Raw genomic sequence first — 21,248 nt, forward strand, 5'->3', positions numbered from 1 at the left:
TCCTCTGATGCTGCTTGGCCTGCTGTGTTCATCCGGCTCTACACCTTGTTATCACAGAGCAGAAGGACATCATTTGAGTCTATATTGGCTGCTTGTAGAATGGATGGATGGAGACGGGAGGTTAGGGTAGTATGAAGCATAAGCAGTAGCATCAATCAGTTGGGCTGAATGTCTGTCCTCTAAACTCTATCTATGGCTCACAGTTTTTTCAAACTTTACTCATGGGATATGGGCATCACTGGCTGGCCCAGCATTTATTACCCATCACTAGAATGTTGAGAATTATGCAAGGTTGGACAGAATGATGAGTACAAACAGTGAGAAAACTGAACAGTTAAAGGCAAATGAGGATGGATAAGAAGTGTTACTGAAACACCAAGGCTCAACAATAAAAAGAGGATGACAATGCCAACAGATGAGGGCCTAAGAGTGGAAGCACAAAAGGTAAAAAGCATTGCATGCATTTAGCATTCACAAGGGAACTCAGAATCTTGTACAGTGAAGTGCATTTGTTGACCTCAGCTTTCAGAAATGTTATTGGAATGTTTAAAGTATTAATGGGAATTAACAAGGGCTGTGAGTCACGTGATATTTATAAATGAGAGAGATTAGACTGTCACTGTATACTGATACTCAAAATGCTGTGGTTTGTTGCTGCTCAGCCTACACCTCAACACCATTGTCACCTTTTACATGCCTATATTCATTCTGGTTTGCACTCTAATTTCTAAGTCAGCAGGTTATGGGTCAAGTTCCACTCCAGACACACCCTGATGCAATCAGACCAATGGTGTTACAAAACCACAATGCAAACATCTTGGATCTTCCCAAAGCAGCATTGCTAAGATATAGGCCTTTGGTAACCAAACCCTCTGCAATATGAAGGGAGTGCTGCACTGCTGGATGGAAATTACAGATTCTGTTCTATAATTCAATTAAAAGCAGGGGAGTACTCTTGATGTTCTGACCAATATTTATCTCTCAAACAACACTGAAAACAGACGATCTGACCATTTATTTTATCGCTCTTTCTTTGGGAGCATGCTGTGCACTAATTGGCTGCTGTACTTTTTATGATGTAAGAGTGACTACATGTTGAAAGTACTTAATTGACTAGAGTGTTACAGAATGTCCCGAGGTAATAAGAAGAGCATGATAAAGCTAAGTTTACCTTTCATTCTGTAGCCTGCGGAAAACCATTGCAACAGTCATACAGCATCAAAGAGGCCCTTTGGCCCATCTAGTCTGCTCCAACCTATCTACACAAATCATACTTTCCAGCTCTTGACCCATAGTCTTTAATGTATTGAAACTTCAAGTGCTTATCCAGGTACTTTTTAAAGATTCTGAGGTTTCCTGCCTCAACTTCCCTCCCAGGTAGTGCATTCCAGATTTCCCCACCCTCGGGGTGAAATGTTTTTCCTCAAATTCCCTCTAATCCTCCAGCCTTTCACTTTAAAATTATGCCTCCTGATTATTGACCCTTCAGCTAAGGGGAACAGCTGCTTCTTATTGACCCGGTCCACGCCCCTCGTAATCTTATACACTTTCTAGCAGGTCTTCCCTCAACCTTCTCTGCTCTAAAGTAAACAACCCGAGCTTATCCATCCTCTTCTTCATAGCTATTTTCTATTGAAATATCTTACCCACAGCATCAACTCCAAGTATGTGAAGAAGACGAGCTTCAGCAATGGTCTCAAAATTCGGGCCTCCAACCATGCAGTAGACACCTTCCTTTATGTAATTAGAGCATTTCAGTTCCTTGCCTATTTCCATGGCCAGTTTCCCGAGGCTTTTGTCATATGCATCAGACATGCTCGGAAAACGGGTACCGAACCTACAAACAAGAGCACCACCATTTTAATTTTTTTAACTCTGCTCCCTCTTTTACTTCATTAATTTTCTCATCAAAATTAATTAAAAAAGTAAACAAATAATTCTGCTGGGAGTTTATATTGTTAGCTTTATATGGTATCTACAATCCAGAAACAGCCAAATTGATTCACATTGGTATTTATATTCCACATGACCTTTCGTCCAACCTTTGTTTGATTTTGATTTGATTTAGTGTTGCCATATGTACCTAGGTACAGTGAAAAGTTTTGTTTTGCGAACAGTACAGGCAGATCATACCATATAAGGACATACAGATCATCGGGTGTTTAGACAGAGCAAGGCACACAAGGTTACAGCTGCACAGGAGGTGCACAAAGCAAGGTCAACATTAGATTTGAAATTAGAGAGGTCTATTCAGCAGTCTAATAACAGCAGGGAAGAAGCTGTTCTTGAACCTGTTGGTGCGTGTGATCAAGCTTCTGTACCTTCTGTCTGACGGAAGAGATTGGAAGAGAGCATTACTGGGGTGGGAGGGGTCTTTGATGATGTTGGCAGCCTCTCTGCAGCAACAAGACGTGTAGACAGACTCCATGGATGGGAGGTTGACTTGCCTCGGTCTGGGCTGTACACAATCTTCTGTAGTTTCTTATGGTCCTGGACAGAACAGTTGCTTTACCAAGCTGTTACGCACTCAGATAGAATGCTTTCTCTAAATGTTGCTGAGGGTCCTTACGGACATGCCAAATATAATTAGCCTCCTAAGAAAGAAGAGGCGTCATTGTGCTCTCCTAACTGTCGCATCTATGTGGGTCGTCCGGGACAGATTGTTGGTTATGGTCACTCCTAGGAACTTAATGCTCTCGATCCTCTCCACCCCATCTCAGTCGATGTAAATAGAACATAGAACATAGAACAGTACAGCACAGTACAGGCCCTTTGGCCCACGATGTTGTGCTGAACTTTTACCCTAAACCTAATATCTATGTAACCTCCACCCCTACCTTATACTATCATCCATATGCCTATCTAATAGCCACTTAAATGCCCCTAATGAGGCCGACTCCACTATCCTCTCCAGCAATGCATTCCACGCCCCTACCACTCTCTGAGTAAAGAACCTACCTCTGACATCTCTACTATATTTACTGCCACTCATTTTAAAACTATGCCTCCTCGTAATAGCTACCTCCACCCAAGGAAAAAGTCTCTGGCTGTCCACTCTATCTATACCTCTGATCATTTTGTACACCTCTATCAAGTCAAAAGTAGATAGGGGCATGTCCTCCTCCTCTCTTCCTGAAGTCAATGATCAGTTCTTTTGTTTTGCCGACATTGAGAATGTTATCATTGCACCATGACACCCAGCATTCTACCTCCTTCCTGTATTCTGACTTCTCATTGTTTGTTATCTGGCCTACAACCGTGGTGTTATAAGTGAGCTTGTAAGTGGTGTTTGAATGAAATTTAGCAACACAGTTGTGAGTGTACAGAGAATACAGTAGAGGGCTGAGTACACATCCTTGCTCGTGTTGAGGATTATTTTGGAGGAGGTGCTGTTGTCTATCTTCACTGATTGTGGTCTGTGGGTCAGGAAACTGAGGATCCAGTTGCAGAGGGCAGAGCTGAGACCTGGTTTTCGGAGTTTTGAGATTAGTTTAATTGGGGTTATAGTGTTGAAGGTGGAGCTGTAGTCAATAAGTAGCAGCCTGATGTAGGTATCCTTATTAACCAGATGTTCCAGGATTAGTGTAGGGCGAGGGAAATGGTGTCAGCTGTGGACCTGTTTCACTAGCAGGCAAGTTGCAAGGGACCGAGGCAGGCTGGGAGGCTAGCGTTGATGTAAGCAGTGACTAACGTCTCAAAACACTGCATGATTATGGAGGTCAGTAGTCATTGAGGCACATTGCATGTGTTTTCTTTGGTACTGGGATGATGGTGGTCTTCTTGAAGCAGGTGGGGACTTCAGATTGAAGCAAGGAAAGGTTAAAGGTGTCAACGAATACCCCCACCAGCTGGTCCGCCCAGGCCTGGGACTCCATTCTGGGCCAATCGCTTTCCTCAGGTTTCACTCCCAAGAAGGTTGATCTGACATTTGCAGCGGTGACTGAGGGAATAGGTGCATCTGGGACTGTCGGACCAGGTGACACTGCGCCGCTGGCATTCTGCTCAAACCCAGCACAGAAAGCATTGAGCACATCAGGGAGGGATGTGTTTTTGCCCGCTTTCTTGCTCTGCTTCATTTTGTATCCCGTTGTGTGTAGGCCTTGCCACAGGTGGCAGGTGTCTGTGTGGTTATTTTGGGCCCCTGGCTTGGTCTGGTACAGCCTCTTGGCATCTCTAATGCTTTGGCTGATGCTGCCAGTGTATCCTTCAGTTCCTTACAACTCTACATGTTTTTATCTACCTTTCCTTTAAATATGCCTCAGTCAGGTCCCCTCTCAGCCTATTCACCATAATTGCTCAGTTTGGTAATGAACTCCACATTCTCACTACTCTCTGGGTGTAGATGTTTCTCCTGAGTCAGACCTGCTGAGTTTCTCCAACATTCTCTGTGTTTGTTTCAGATTTCCAGCATCCACAGTATCTTACTTTTATATTAACATGAGGCTGATGGGCAGAGTGGCCTTATATTCCACGTCTGTCTAAGAAGAAAGAACGTGGAAAAGGAGCAAATAATAGATATAAAAGGTTTGACTGTATGAACTTTCATGACTACATACCGTTCATCGTTGGGTCCAATGAGAGGATGCAGCCCAATGAGACCTGGCATATTAATGTGGTCCTTAATGATCATGATATCTCCTGTGTTGTAACCATCGGCAACTGATCCTGCAGCATTGGTCACGATCATGACTTCAACACCCATCAGTCGGAACACACGGACAGGAAAAGTCACCTGAAGAAATGGGGAGAGAAAAACACAAGTTAACATTCAGAAAGGCTACCATTCACCTTCACGTACCATGCGTGCAGATGTGAAACCATTTCAGTCATCCTTGAATACTTTCCTAAGGTCATATTCACATAGTTCTAACTTCAATTCACATTCCCAGGTACCCCACAACCCCCTTTCTTGTCAAGAATATAAGATTACATTAAGTTTATAATATATTAGGTTGTTCTTACTGGTAATAGTCAATTTACTGAAGTGAGCATTCAGCTGTTTATAGTTTGGAATGGCCAAATTCCAATTTAATTTTAGCATGTAATACATTCACCCAATTGTTGTTTGCAGGATTTTTGATTGCTGAGTATGTGAGATTGTCTTAAGATAAAGCCAACATTTGCAGGAAAAAGAGCCAAGTACAAACAATGCAATATATGTACTTATACGACAATGACCATTTTGAATGATGTAACAAAAACAGAAGCTGCTGGAAAAGCTCAGCAGTTCTGGCAGCATCTGTGAAGTAAAATCAGAGTTAACGTTTCAGGTCTGGTGACCCTTTCTCAGAACACCTTATGAAATAATGTTACTGTATCCCCTCAGCTTCATCTCCCAACATGCGTCTTCGATTATCTTCACTCTGCTTGGAAATAATTTGTAAAGTAATTTAATGTTTCAGATTTCAGTGTGGCATATGATGCATTCTATGCTTGTTGAATCTCAGCTGATCATACTTAATCTCCTTCCCCACTCTTCATTTAGCATCTTTCATCTAAACAGCGTGAGTCAGATTGACAGGGAGGTACTTCACACAAGAGCATTCATTCCAGAACATACCTTTGATATCCATCACGAGCAGTGGATGTTGTTTATATGGAATTCAAGGCGTTCAACAAGGTTCCTCATGGTAGACTGATTTGCAAGGTTAGATCGCATGGAATCCAGGGAGAGCTAGCCATTTGGATACAAAATGGGCTTGAAAGTAGGAGACAGAAGATGTTGGTGGAGGGTTGTTTTTCAGACTGGTTGCTTGTGACCAGCAGTGTGCCATAAGGAACAGTGCTGAGTCCACTGCTTTTTGTCATTTATATAAATGATTTGGATGTGTTATAGGAAGGATATTATTAAGCTGAAGAGGATTCAGAAGAGATTTACCAGGATGTTGCCAGTAATGTGGATTTGAGTTATAAGGAGAGGATGGATAGGCTGGGACATTTCTCACTGAAGCGTAGGAAATTGAGAGGTTTATAAAATAATTAGGGGTATAGATAAGGTGAATGGCAGGTGTCTTTTCCCTTGGGTAGGGGATTGCAAGACCGGGGGCATATTTTTAGGGTGAGAGGAGAAAGATTTAAAAAAGACATGGGCACAAATTTTTTTTTATCCAGAGAGTGGTTTGTGTGTGGTATGAAGTTCCAGAGGAAGTAGTGGATGTGGGTTCAGTTACAATGTTTAAAAGACATTTAGATAAGTACATGAATAAGAAATGTTTGGAAGGATATAGGCTAAGTGCAGGCAGGTGGGATTAGTTTGGTTTGGGATTACGGTCGGCATGGACTGGTTGGACAATAGGGTCTGTTTCTGAGCTATGTGACACTATGATTTAATCTATCTACCTCTGTGTTAAACATATTCAAAGATTCTCTTTCCACCACCTTTATTTCAAAGACTCATGATCAGAGCAGTTGTGTTGCAAAACCACAATGTAAAAATCTTGGATCTTTCTGAAAGCAGTATTGCTGAGAAATGGGCCATTTGTTAACCAAACCCTGTGCTAGAATTATTTTCGCTGAAGTCACTTCATTGCAGTCCTTAACACCGTAATCTCCAACGCATCAACCCAATCACCTTTCTGCACTGCTCCAATTTTAACTTCCATGCCTATCCCTGCGTTTCAATACTCTATCATTGGTAGCTGCGCTTTGAGCTGTCTGTTAGCTCTGAAATTTCCTCTCTGAACCTTTCCCCTCTCAACTTCTCTCTTCTCCTTTAGAATGCTCCCTGACCAAGCATCTGGTCACCTGCTCTAACATCTCCTTAATGCAGCTTTGTGTAAAATTCTGTGTGATAATCTCTCCATTAAAGCACCTTGACATGTTTCTACTTGTTTAAAGGTGCTATATAAGATACAGATGTTATTTATAATTTTGCAACCATGTCATGTATGTCATTGAAGCTGGCTCTCTGTGATTTCCATCTGAGAAGTCAGACAACTGCAGTTACACATTATGCAAATTACCTAAAATATATGGTAGAAAGAAAATTATCATTCACTGTGTTCACTCTAATCAGTTCCACCTTCATCAGTCTCTGCCCATGCTTTGTATGCGTCGTCTTTAAATTAGCTGGGTCTCCTAATGATACGCATCTATATTATCATTGGCTGTTCCTCTATTATCTGGTAATTCTGTCTCATGTCGTTTCCACAACAGCAGGATGTGTAAAATGCATTGCCATTTTGACTATCTCAGTAACTCTAAGTTGCAGAATTTTTTTTTATTATTTGACTTCTTCCTTGCTGTTTCTTTCAGCATTCGTCTCTCTCTTCCAGCTCTGAAAATCCACACACTTTCAGGTGCACCATTCCTGACACCATGTTTCTGGTGGGGTCTGTTTCATGACTCTGACAGACTGCACCCAAGGGCACATCATCCATCAGAAAATGTTACCATTACCTTTGTGAGTGGGTATCCTTCAAACATGTGGAAACGCCCTTGCATGCAGACACAAGTCTTCCCGTTCAGCTCTCCAAATACTAGCTGACCAGCATGTCCTTTCACTGGATAGAGAAGAGAGAACAATCAGCAATATAGAGCAAGTAGCTAGCAACTTTTCCTACCCTGTATCAGGAACAACTACAACTTCAATAGGATCTTTAGCATAGCAGAACTTTACAGGGCATTTAATGTTGTATCAATTGAAGCATGATTGCCAATGGTGCAATGATGAAAATCAGGGAGAGCCAAGAGGCTAGAGTTGGAGGGAATCTTCAAGGGTTGGAAAGCTGGAGGAAGTTATAGAGATAAGAAGGTGTCATGGCCACGGAGAATTTTCAGTTGGTATAATGCTGGACTGGGAGCTAATGTAAGCATGTAACCCACCCTAGATCATAAGGTAAATAATAGTGCAGAAGTTTATTCATTCTATCCTGCCCAGTCCATTCTGAAAATAAAACCTAACAGCACCTCATTGTGGCATCTTGTGTTTCTTAAATGATTCCAATGTTTTACCACCATTATCCTATATAGAGGTCTGTTCCATGCATTGGTTGCTCTTCATGTGACCAAGGCCTTCTTCATTTCACTCTGAAGTTTATCTGTCCTGAAGAAGTTATCCCAGTCTCAAAGTGTTAACTCTGTCTGTCTCTCCCCCCAGATGCTGTCAGTCCTGCTGAGTTTCTCCAGCGTCTTCTCTCTTTGTTTCTAAGGTTACCCTTCATTTGTCACTCCTGTCTTATTGTGTAACTTGAAGACACGCTCTACATTTCCAGTTTCTGTACCATTTATCATTTTATAAACCTCTAAGAAGTCTTTGACAGCGATTGGCAGTTTGGTAAACTGTTAAAAACGGCAGCAAAATCCTAAGCTTTTATAAAGCGCTCCATGAGAACAAAAACAAAATGTATTAAATTATGAGGAACATGGATAGTCGGAGCTATTCCCCAGGATGGAAATGTCGAATACTAGGGGCATACATTTAATATTAGAGGGGAAGAGTTTAAAGGAGATGTGTGAGGCAAGTTTTTAATACAGACGTGCCTGGAATGCCTGGGGATGTGGTAGAAGTCGATACTATTAGAATATTTAAGAGGCATTTAGACAGACACATGAACAGGTGGTGAATGGAGGGATATGGACCATGTGCGGGCAGACTGGATTAGTTTAGAATGACATCATTTTTGGACATGGTTCCTGTGTTGTATAGTCCTATGTTCTATATTCTAAATTAATGTTCAGCTGTTACAGAACTGTTGTGTCCAATTTACATAACTACTGCTTACAGAATCACTGCATTAAAAACATGTTTCGTTCAACAGAACATTAAAAAAGAAATCTCTGTCCGCAAGCTCTTGTAGAAGCTTAACGGTTGTATGCACAGCGACAAACAGCACAGCGCCAATCCCTAATCTCCGACAAACTAATGGATGTTAGCTGGATCATTTCATTGTGCTGCTGAATGGAAATATTTACTGAGGCCAGTAACTGAACCTGTACGAGGGACACAGATGCAGGCATAGCGAGCAGTGAGGAAAGCAAATGGCATATTGGCCGTTGTTGTAAGGGGACTGGAGTACAGCAATAAAGAAGCTTTGCTACAATGGTACAGGGCTCTGGTAAGACCATACATGGAGGAAAACAATGCGGAGGTTGGAGATCTGAAATGAAAACAGAATGTGCTGGACAAAACTTAGCAGTTCTGGCAGCATCTGTGGAAAGACAGAGTTAACGTTTTGAGTCCAATACAACTCTTCTTTGGAATTTCCGCTGCCAGAACTTCTGGGTATGTCTGGGGCTTTCTGTTTTTATTGCTGGAATACTGCAAATGGTCTCTACATTTAAAGAGACATATACTTACATTGGAGATGGCACAATGATGACTCATTAGATTGGCTCCTGGGCCAGAGGAGTTGCGCTGTGACACGGGACTGAGTAAATTAGGTCTGTATTCTCTGGGGTTTAGAAGAATGAAAGGTGATCTCATTGCTGCCTCACAGCACTGGGGACCAGGCCAATTCCACTCCCGGGTGACTGTCTGTATGGAATTTGCACACTCTCCCTGTGTCTGCGTGGGTTTCCTCTGGGTGCTCCATTTCCTTCCACAGCCCAGAGATGTGCAGGTTAGGTGGATTGGCCATGCTAAATTGCCCATAGTGTGTTCAGGGATGTGTAGGTTAGTTGGGTTATAGGGGTATGGGTCTGGGTGGGATGCTGAGGGTTGGTGTGGACTTGTTGGGCCGAAGGGCCTGTTTCCACACTGTAGAGATTCTATGATGATGATGATGATGAAAGGGCTTGATAGATTGTACAGTAAGACATTGTTTCTGCTGGTCAGGGAATCTAAAAGGCTGGGGAACAGTCTCTTGTTAAGGGGCCAATTCTTTAGGACTGAGATGAGGAGATTTCTTCACTTGTGGGTTGAAAATCTGTGGCGCTCCATCATTGAATATGTTTAAGGGCTTGGACAGCCAGGTTTATGATCTTTCAGGCAATTAAGGCATGTGGGAAATGGGCAGGAAAGTGCAGTTGAAGGCTAAGTTTAGTCATGATCATATTGAATGATAGAACAGGCTCGATGGGCTGAATGGTTTACTATTGCTCCTTTTTTTTGAATTCTTGTGCACTTGGAAGTGCCTGTACATGATCAGTCAAAGCAATGGCTGGAACTGATGGTATGAGCTGTCCCCATGTACCTGCAAAGATGTGCATTAGAATATTTACATTTCTTTTATATTTTTTCTGTATTTTGATTGTGGACTGAAATGGGGAAAAGAACTGTTTTAAAAACCAAGGAATGTAGAAGGGATTGATGTACTTTTCAAAAAGAAAGTTACTTCACATTCATTGTAAGTGCTGTTTACACAGCTATTTGTTCAAGCAATTGGGATAGGTTACCACAGACAAGCTGGAACCAGGGACGTGTATGAAGGCAGATTCGGTCAGCAACAAACAGCTGTTTGGTCAGTAGACCTAGCGACTAGTTGTTGATAATAATGGTCTATTGCTTGTCCATCACTTTGTGATTGGCTCCCAGGTGGCTGAACAGCTTGTATATGTGAATAAAATACTCAGAAGCTGTTGGATCTCTGGAAATGGAAGTGCTGTTCTTGTCTCTGCAGCATAAACACCTTGACTCTGAAGAATGCCAGTTTATTTGCCTTCCCCAGTTACTGTAAGCTGTTGCTTTTAACCGATGAGTTAGAGACTTATTGATCACATCAGTGAATCCTGGTGGACATTGAACTGCCTTTCGAGTTTTTCCTCTTCACCCATAAGACCAGTTTTGTTTCATGTCTGTCTGCATGTGTATATGGGTGGAGTTTCATAAGGGGTTTAGAGTTATAAGTTGACAATTCACAGATGCTTGTAGCTGGAATCTATTTATTTATATTACATAGCAATTCTTGTAAGTATGGAAATCTGGTTTCTGTCAACCTGAAAAGATGGAAAATTTGAAGAATGTACAGAAGGGATTTACAAGGATGTTACCAGGACTGGACTGTTATAAGTAGATGCTGGATAGGCTGGGACTTTTTTCCTGGAGTGTAGGAGGTTGAGGGGGGATCCTGATAGAGTTTTATAAATTCATGAGGGGCGTAGATAAGATGAATAGCAAAGGTTTTCTTCCCCAGGTTAGGGGAGTCCAAAACTAGAGGGCTTAGGATTAAAGTCAGAAATCACACGACACCAGGTTACAGTCCAACAGGTGCTACGTGTTTGCAATGAGCTGCCAGAAGAGGTGGTGGAAGCAGGTGCAACATTAAAGGCACCTGGATGGGTACATGAATAGGAAGTCTTGAGAGGGATATGGGCCAAATGCTGGGAAATGGGACTAAATTAATTTAGGATATCTGGTCGGCATGGATGAGTTGGACCGAAGGGTCTGTTTCCATGCTGTACAACTCTAAGTAAGACTGTAACTCACCGATCCTCACTGACTTGTTTACTTGGAAATATAGGGAAATGACAAAAAAAACCAAAGGCAACATGTGGAAATGCATTTTTCTTTAAACACAGCAAGGGGTTAGAATCTGGATTTATTGAAAAATAAATGAGCAGGGCCACTGGGAAAGAACAAACCCAATCGATTTCATCTTGCCAGGAGCCAGCATTCGCACAGTGGGCTGATTGGCCTCCTTCTGTGTAGCCACAATAAGCTGAATAGCCTCCGTCTGCACAGTGTAATTCTGTGATTTGTTGTGAGCATTTCCTACATGTTTAAATTTATTACTCAGAACTACAGATTCTGACTGTAGAATCATATTGTAGTTGCTGTGCAAAACGTGGCCATTCAGACACTGTGCCTGTAATGGCTCTGTAATTAATCTCATTTCTCTGCTCATTCCCTTTATCCATTTTCCAGCCTATATCCAATTACCCTCTGGAAGTTGCACTGAATTGGCTTCCACCATTGTTTCCAGCAGCAAATTATGAACCATAAGAACTTTGCCCATAACGTGCTATTTTCTCATCACCCCACCACTGGTTCATTTGCCAATTACTGTACGTCTGTTCGGATTCTGACATTATTTTGTTTCCGACCTGTACTATCCACAGTATTTTGCTTTTATTTTAAACTAGTGTCTTTTTGTTGGCAATCCTACGAATGTCAACCTGATTGAAGGAATCATATCACTTCATGTTTTTGAAGACCTCAACAGTCTGTGATCCATACCTGTGCTCTGGGGGAAGTTGGGGACATCAGCGTATTTAAAGATCTTCGGGTTTGTGAGTGCATCGGCAAGCATTCCGAGTCCAGAGCCACAGATTATCGCCACCTTTGGTCGATAGCTGATCTTTGACAGCAACCAATCTGCTGTCTCCTTGTAGGTCTCATAACTGGAATAATACTCATGATTAATAATAACCAGCAACATCAAACATTGTGAAGTAAACTGGGGTCTGCAGAAATTTGTAGGACAATTAGACTTCTATTCAATTCTATCACGAGGCTAATAGAGAAACCAGTGCCAATGTAAGTTGTGACAATCTGTGATTTAATTAACTTAAGCTGACAATGTGTAAACTATGGACTTTAGCACAAAATTCCTAGTGCAGCAGATCTTTCACTTTGTTTTCCACAATTTAAGGAGACCTGCACGCTGTAACATATTGTGTGTGTGTGTGTGTGTGTGTGTGAGAGAGTGCGTGTGTGTGTGAGACAGTGTGTGCGTGTGTGTGTGAGAAAGTGCGTGTGAGTATGTGTGCGCGTTTGTGTATGTGCGGGAGTGTGTATGAGAGAGTGCATGTGATTATGTGTGCATGCGTGTGTGAGAGAGTGAGTGTGCGTATGTGTGTGCATTTTTGTATGCGTGGGGATGTGCGCGCATGTGTGAGAGAGTGTGTCTGAGTATGTGTGGGTGTTTGTGTATGCGTGGGAGTGTGTGTGAGTGTGTGGGAGAGTGCATGTGAGTATGTGTGCACATTTGTGTATGCGTGGGAGTATGTGTGCGCATTTGTGAACCTGTAGGAATATGCGTGCGTGTGTGAGAGAGTGCGTGTGTGAGAGAGTGCATGTGAGTACGTGTGTGCATTTGTGTACGTGTGGGAATGTGCGTGTGTGTGTGAGTGAGTGTATGTGAGTATGTGTGTGCGTTTGTGTATGTGTGGCAGTGTGCTTGCGTGTGTGGGAGAGTGCATGTGAGTATGTGTGCACGTTTGTATATGCGTGGGAGTATGTGTGCGCATTTGTGAACCCGTGGGAATGTGCATGCGTGTGTGAGAGAGTGTGTGTGAGTACGTGTGCACGTTTATGTATGCTTGGGAGTGTGTGTGCATGTGTGAGAGAGTGCATGGGAGTATGTGTCCGCATTTGTGTCTGTGTGGGATTGTGTGTGCGTGTGTGAGTGCGTGTGAGTGTGAGTGCGTGTGAGTATGTGTGCGTGTTTGTGTATGCGTGGGAGTATGTGTGCGCATTTGTGTACGCGTGGGAGTGTGGGTATGTGTGTGAGAGAGTGCGTGTGAGTATGCATGCACGTTTGCGTATGCGTGGGAGTGTGCGTGCATGTGTGGGAGAATCCGTGTGAGCATGTATGTATGCATGGGAGTGTGTGCATGTGTGAGAGAGTGCGTGTGAGTATGTGTTCGTATTTGTGTGTGCGTTTGTGTACACGTGGGAGTGCGCATGCATGTGTGAGAGAGTGCGTGTGAGTATGCAGCATGTTTTTGTATGCATGGGAGTGTGTGCGTGTGTGAGAGAGTGTGTGAGTATGTGTGCGTATTTGTGTGTGCATTTGTGTATGTGTCGGAATGCGCGTGCGTGTGTGAGAGAGTGCGTGTGAGTATGCGTGCACGTTTGAGTACATGTGGGAATGCGCATTTGTGTGCATGCAGGAGTGTGCGCGCATGCACGTTTGTGTGTGTGCAGGAGTGTGCGTGCAGGAGTGTGCACGTGAGCATTTGTGTGCGTGTGGGTCCATACATCCAAACCTGTGTCACTCTGAAACTAATGCTCCATGCCAATGGTGGGTGCTTTCATCGGAACAGCTTTCCATTCCTCAGTGTGAACATAAAGCATCTCTAGAAACTCAAAACTGCAACAGAATCTACATTTAAAACCATGAACATTCTTCATGATGACCTATTTGTATTTAGACTGAAGCCCTCCATCCAGCAGAGGACCTAAAAATATTGCATTCACTTATTAAAACCTCATTGTGCCTTTACTTGACCTTTGACTCAAGGGTCTTAAAATATAAACATTCCCAAGAGTTCTCCCACGTAGAATATATCAAATCCTTTTGTTTTGTAACCTTGTATTTTCTGCTACAACTATAAATATAGACTATCAATTTTCAACATATGATTTTAATACTTGAAATCTCTCAAGAATTAAAATGGTTTTTACAGAGGAAGAAATATGGACCTCAAATGGCTGGAATGATCGCCTGACCACAGGCTGAGACAAGTTCAGGAAACCAATGGGGAATAAACAAAATCATCTGAACTGAAGTTACCATTTTAGCTAAAGAGATTGAAACTGTTCAACTGAGTCAGATGTCAACAAACTTACAGCTCACATTTTAAGTTGCACCTGGATGAGATGCACATATTGGACATGAAAGTGTTGCATGACACTATTCAGCTTGGAAAGATGGTGGAGCCAGACTTGGGAATACACAAATGAACCATGTTTTACCAGCTGCTTGGCAGAGCACCTGACAGAGATAACAATGTGCCCTCTCTCTCTCACTCTTTCTCGTCTCAATATTTTGAAAGCCAGCACCAGTGATAAAACAAAATGGGGAAACATTCATTCATCACTAGGAAGGAGTCAACAAATTTTATTTTTGCTGAGTATACAAGACAATAAATAAACAGCTGTGGTCTTAAGGCTAAACTATGACAGCACTCCAAGAACTTTTTGAACTGCCTATTCTCAACTCTCTTTAGATTAGCCAGCCTCCCCTCCTTAAGCTTTGTATCTGTGTTTTTATGTGTTTGATATTGCATTTTATTAGTTTTCTCTGGGTTTATAGTAAATAAAAATCACCTTTCTTTCTCTGAAGAAAACTTTACAATTGCCTCTTTAATTCTGATGTCTTGATCTGCTACAACTATAAGATTATTTGGCAGTTGGTTTGTGCCATGTTATCTCAGAATGGATGGCAAAGTAATAAGACAGTAAAAATTCTTCTTCTGAACTCTTTTCAAAGCCCAAAACACAATACTCTGTCATTTAAAATCACAAATGGGGCAATACTGATGCATTTGCAAGTACATGTTTTCACTTCCATTTGGAGAAAACGGATGGAAATACTACTTTGTGGCTACCAGTTTTTGTTGCTTGAAGGTATGTAGCATACGCAAAATGATGTACATTAGTCCAATAATATTCTGCCAGCTTCGGAGCTGGAGTTGACCACTCGGTTCTTCAGGCTTGTGTAATCATTTGATAAATCAATGGTTAACCCACACCTCAACGTTGTTTTCCAATTTTAGCTCCACATATCGATCAATGCCCTTTTTGGACAATAATCTACAGATCTCAGTCAATTATTTAACTAGTCAATTCTTTCTAAGACCATAAGAAATAGGAACAAGAGCAGGCCATTCAGCATTTCGAGCCTGCTCCACCATTTAGTAAGATCATGGCTGATTCGATATTCCTCGTGTCTACTTTCCTGTCCTTATCCTGCAAACCTTGATTCTCCAACTGATCAAGAATCTATTTATCGCAGTCTTAAATATACACAAGGACTCTGCTCCCACAGCTGTCTGTGACTATGAGTTCCAAAGAGTCCCAAACCTCAGGGAGAGGAAATTCTTCCTTATCTCAGTTTTAAATTGGCACCCCTTTAACTAGTCAATACATATAATGCTGTACACTTTTTTACATTAATGTTATTTCCTGAGCAACCTGTTCAGAGATAGTATGTATGGTTCTGGAGCAAATGGGACTTGAACCCAGGCCTCCCAGTCCAGAGGTAGGGATACTACCTCTGCACCACAAGTGCCCTCTAAAAATGATGGCCTTTGTTTTTTCTCATTTAATCTATTTTCAACCTGTTCAGAGATGTTTTTACACACCTCTTAAAAAAAGGTTCTTGGGTGGGGCCTGAACCCATGAACCTAAGATTAAGGGTTGCATGCTCTAGCAACTGGCCAACGAGGAACATATAAAATTGCATGTAATGATAAACAGCAATTAGCTAATAACTGATTTAAGGGTGTTGTTCTTTATACTGACAAGCACTATTGGGTTATAAAGTAATAAAGCTTATCAGCTCTACTAACCAATATTATACTATGACTAACCTCATCCTGCCCCCTTGAGCTGTCCGTCCTCCCTGGACCGACCTACCCCTCCCTAACTCCCCACCTATACTCACCTTTACTGGCTCCATCCCCGCCTCTTCGACCGGTCTGTTTCCTCTCCACCTATCCTCTCCTCTATCCATCTTCTATCCTCTCTCCCTATTTATTTCAGAACCCCCTTCCCCTCCCCCATTTCTGAAGAAGGGTCTAGGCCCGAAACGTCAGCCTTTCTTGCTCCTATGATGCTGCATGGCCTGCTGTGTTCATCCAGCTCTGTACCTTGTTGTCTCGGATTCTCCAGCATCTGTAGTTCCTACTATCTCTGATTAGCTATACTGCTGAGTGTACTATTTCCACGTTGTAAATTAGCTGTGCCACTTTCCCTGTGTGATTTGTGGCTCAGCATAACTGAACTTGCCTTGAATGACAGCAATGCCTATTCACTAACACCGCAACTTAAAGTCAACTTACCAAATCTGTTCTTTACAAATATTTGACATCCTGTCAAATAACACATTGAGAAAAAGATCAAGTCTGTTTGTTCAGTTCTTGTAAGAGAAGTTGCTTTCTGTCGATTTTTCACAGCTACCCCTGTAAGGGCACTGCTTGGAGTCTGACTGCTCGTCACTTCATCGGCTCCAAACTTTCAAATTGTACATTAAAAAGGAAATGATAAATTCCTAGCTTGCATCCTACTACGATCTGTGATTGGTTAATATATGCTGTTGTAAAAGCATGATTGACAGCCATTAGGGTGGAGGGATTTATTGCGAAATGTGATAATATTTTCTTCTTCTGGGCAGGAAAGATATTCAGCCAAAAAAATAATTGACTACATTTGACCACCAGCTGTGTAGCCTTGCGTGACTTGTGACAGAAAAGATGTTAACTCTTTGTAGCATAAAGTTAGAGAATTTAACTTGAAACTGCTTAACTTTTTATAGGTTTCTGAATTAGACCTCAGCTAAGATTGTGACTCATACAGTTTGGTGGGATGGTGCAGCAGGATGATTGCAACCCCTTCCTGAATTCTAAAGACCACAAAGAATAGGCGCAGCCTATATTTGGAAGTTAAGTGTCAAAACAAAAGAGATAGCAACTTTGACTAAAAGCTGCAGGCTGACTTCAATGGAGCTGCGTATGATGGTTCTTAATACTCCATTAGCCTTTATGACTGAATCCAAAATTAACTTAGTTTTGCCCTCAACCAAACGTTTTCCCCAAACATTTGGTTACAAAATATCTGGAAAAGGCTCAAGAATTATGAGGCAAAAAAAAAACTGAAGGATAGGCATAAGCATTAGAAAGTATAAGACCATCACCATAAAACATACGAGCATAAGTAGGCCAATCAGCCCATCCGTCTGCTCCATCATTCAATGAAATCATGGTTGACCCAATAATCCTCAACTCCATTTTTTTGCTTTTTCTGCATAACTCATGATTCCCTTACTGGTTAAAAGTCTGTCTGTTGTAGCCTTGAACATATTTAACCACCCAATCCTAAAGGAATTTTACAGATTCACAACCCTCTGAGAGAAGAAATTTCTCCTCATCTTTAATTTAGTTAGCCAACCTTATCCTGAAATTATGTCCTCTGGTTCTGGACTGTCTCATAAGAGGTAACAACCATTCCACATTTACCCATTAAGACCTCCAAGAATTCTGTATGTTTTAATAAGGTTGCTTCCCATTCTTCTAAATTCCAATGAGTACAGGCCCAACCTACTCAACCTGTCCCCAAAGATAATCCCTCCATATCCAGGATCAACCGAGTGAAACTTCTTTGGACTGCCTCCAAGGGCAGCATATCTTTCCTTAGATAAGGGGTCTAAAACTTTTCACAGTATTCCAACTGCTGTCTAACTAGTGCCCTGTGTAATTTTAACAAAACCTTCCTACTTTTATACTCCATTCCCTCTAAAATAAAGGCCAACATTTCATTTGCCTTCCCTATCATATTGTGTGACTTCTGACCTTATCCACCCCAGTCCAACACCGGCGCCTCCAAATCACGGCTTCCCTATTATCTGTTGAACTTTGATGCTAACTTTTGTGAGTTGTGCACGAGGACTCCCATATCTCTCTGTTCGCTATGTTTCTGCAGTCTTTCTTTCTATTCTTCCTACCAAAGTGCACAACCTCAGATGTTCCCACATTATTTTCCATCTTCCAAAATTTGCCCTCTCACCTAACCTGTCTAGATCTCTCTCCAGAATGTAGGGCAACTTTACATTCTCTGACTCCTACAAGTAATCAATACTGAAACCCTCTCAAATCAGAGACATGGAAAGCCATTGTGAAAACTATTTAGATATTAAATGATATAATAGGTTAAATTTGAATGCTGTTTCAAGCTAAATCACAGCACTTAGATAAATAAAGTGAAAAATCAGACTATGCTGAATGTTAGCTATAGCTTGGTTGGTCATGCTGTCACCTATGGGTTAGAAGGGTTTGGCTTCAAGTCCACCTCTGGGACTTCAGTGCACCAATTGATTTGATTTATTGTCACGTGTACTGAAGTACAGTGAAAAGGTTTGTTTATGATCAGTACAGGTAGATCATAGTTAGTAAGAATGTACAGATCAAAAAGATTTAGACAGAGGCATACGGATTACATTGAACAGGCCAGGCGAGATCAACGTTAGCAAGATCAGCACTTTTTGTGTCTAGAGTCCATTCATCAGGCTAATAATGGCCAGGAAGGAGCTGTTCCTGAACCTGCTGGTGCATGTGTTCAGGCTTCTGTGAGTCTCTGATGATGTTGGCAGCCTTTCTGAGGCAGTGAGCCGTGTAAATGAAGTCCATGGATGGAAGGTTCACTTCTGTGATTGTCTGGGCTGTGCACACCACCTTTTTCCCAGTCCTGGGCAGAGCAGATTGCCATACCAGGCCGTAATTCACCTGGACATTACGCTTTCAATTACATATCTGTAGAAGTTGATCAGAGTCCTTATGGACATGCCAAATTTCCTGAGCCGCCTGAGGAAGAAAAGGCGTTGTTGTGTCTTCTTGACCATCGCATCTGTGTGGGAAGTCCAGGACAGGCTATCATGACTCCGAGGAACTTGATGTTGTCCACTCTCTCCACCTCAGTTCTGTTGATGTAGATGGGGACGTGTTGTCCTCCTTTCTTTCTGAAATCAATGATCAGTTCTTTGGTTTTGCCGATATTTAGACAGGGGTAGTGCCGCTTGGCCTGCTGTGTTCATCCAGCTCTACACCTTGTTATCTCAGATTTTCCAGCATCTGCAGTTCCTACTATCTCTCACCAAGCCCTCTGTTTCCCTTCTGTATTTTGATGCATCATTGTTAGATGTCCATTCTACTATGGTGGTGTCATCAGCGAACTTGTAGATGGCATTCATTTGGAATTTGGCAACATAGTTATAGGTGTACATGAGTATTGTAGGGGACTGAGGACACATCCCCAGGGGGCTCCGGTGTTAAATGTAATTGTGGAGGAGATTCAGTTGTCGATCTTCACTGATTGCGGTCTGTGCGTCAGAAAGCTGAGGATCCAGTTGCAGAGGTTGGAGCCGAGACGAAGGTCACGGAGTTTTGAGATCAGTCTGGAGGGGATAATGGTCTTGAAGGCGGGGCTGTAGTCAATGAGCCGGAGTCTGATGTAGGTGTCCTTGTTGTCCAGCTGTCCCAGGGATGAGTGCAGGAAAATGGCTTCCGCTGTGGACCTGTTACATCAGTAGGAAAACTGTAGGGGATCAAGGCAGGTGGAGAGACTAACGTTGATGTGGGCGATGACCAACCTTTCGAAGCACTTCATGATTATTGAGGTCAGAGTCACTGGGCAGTAGTCATTAAGGCACACTGCATGTGTTTTCTTAAGTACGGAGACGGTGGTGGTCTTCTTGAAGCAGGTGGGGACTTCAGCTTGTAGGAGGGAGAGGTTGAAGATGCTGGTGAATACCTCCACCAGTTGGTTCACATGGGACCTGAGTGCTCAGCCGTGGGCACCGTCCAGGCCCATTGCTTTCCTTGGGTTGATTCCCAGGAAGACAGATCTGATGTCTGCAGCGGTGACCAAGGGAACAGGTGTGTCTGGGGTTGTCGGGGCATGTGACACTACACCATTGGCATTCTGCTTGAACCAAGCACAGAAAGCATTGAGCACGTCAGGGAGGGATGTGTCTTTGTCTACTATCTTGCTCTGCTTCAATTATGGCTGCTGTTGTGGTGTTCAAAGTGCTACCTTTCAGCTGCAAGCATTACTGTGGCCTTTCACCTTCCTTCAATTGGTTGTAAATTGTTGCATGACTATTTGGAAGAAGAACCAAGGACCTAACCTCAGTGTCCTGATCAATAATTATCCGTTAGCTAAAACTGTTCATACAGATTCTCTGTTTTTTGAGGGACCGTGCTTTGTGCAAATTGGTGATGTACTTCATACATTCAAAAGTAACTGCATTTCATAATTACCTAATTGGCTGTGAAGTATTTTGGGACTTGCTGTGTTTGTAAAATGTTATTTGGAAAGGGGAGGTGATGGCCTAGTGGTATTATTGCTGGACTGTTAATCCAGAGAGCCAGATGACGTTCTGGGGACCCAGGTTCAAATCCTGCCATGGCAGATGGTGGAATTTGAACTCAATAAATATCTGGAATTAATTGTCTAATGATGACCATGAATCCATTGTCGATTGTTGGAAAAAAACCCATCTGGTTCATTAATGTCCTTTAGGGGAAGGAAGCTACCATCCTTACCTGGTCTGGCCTACATGTGACTCCAGAACCACAGCAATGTGGTTGTCTCTGAACTGCGCTATGGGCAAAGAGGGATGGGCAATAAATGCTGCCTAGCCAGCGACATCCTCATCCCGTGAACAAATAAAGAAAAACAAAATTTGGAAAGCAGGCTTGATTTCAAGAGGATCTTCAGTTCAACAGTGATCAACCCTTTGAGCGGTCTTCTGGCTAGTCTGGAAGATAAAACATTATATCAAGCGTGTGCAAAAGATGGGCAGAAATGGATCAGCTTGTCTATCAAGCCTGACTCCCGTTCGTGATGGGTGGAGCATCACTTCATAAAC

General features: G+C 42.4%; 1 protein-coding gene across 1 annotated transcript in view; it reads right to left on the minus strand.

Moving 5' to 3' along the window:
• Nucleotides 1–16,909, minus strand: part of pnp4a (purine nucleoside phosphorylase 4a) — a 23,207-nt gene extending 6,298 nt beyond the window's left edge. The window contains exons 1-5 of the mRNA XM_048608090.1: nucleotides 16,669–16,909; nucleotides 12,116–12,279; nucleotides 7,399–7,502; nucleotides 4,557–4,732; nucleotides 1,647–1,837 (exon numbers count right to left, since the gene is read on the minus strand). Coding sequence (XP_048464047.1) covers nucleotides 1,647–1,837; nucleotides 4,557–4,732; nucleotides 7,399–7,502; nucleotides 12,116–12,279; nucleotides 16,669–16,697 — 664 coding nt within the window. The 5' untranslated portion in view covers nucleotides 16,698–16,909. The remainder of the gene's footprint in view (nucleotides 1–1,646; nucleotides 1,838–4,556; nucleotides 4,733–7,398; nucleotides 7,503–12,115; nucleotides 12,280–16,668) is intronic.
• Between the last annotated feature and the right edge of the window lie 4,339 nt (nucleotides 16,910–21,248).

Source organism: Rhincodon typus, chromosome 19, assembly GCF_021869965.1.
Source record: "Rhincodon typus isolate 14 chromosome 19, sRhiTyp1.1, whole genome shotgun sequence".
Lineage (NCBI taxonomy): Eukaryota > Metazoa > Chordata > Chondrichthyes > Orectolobiformes > Rhincodontidae > Rhincodon > Rhincodon typus.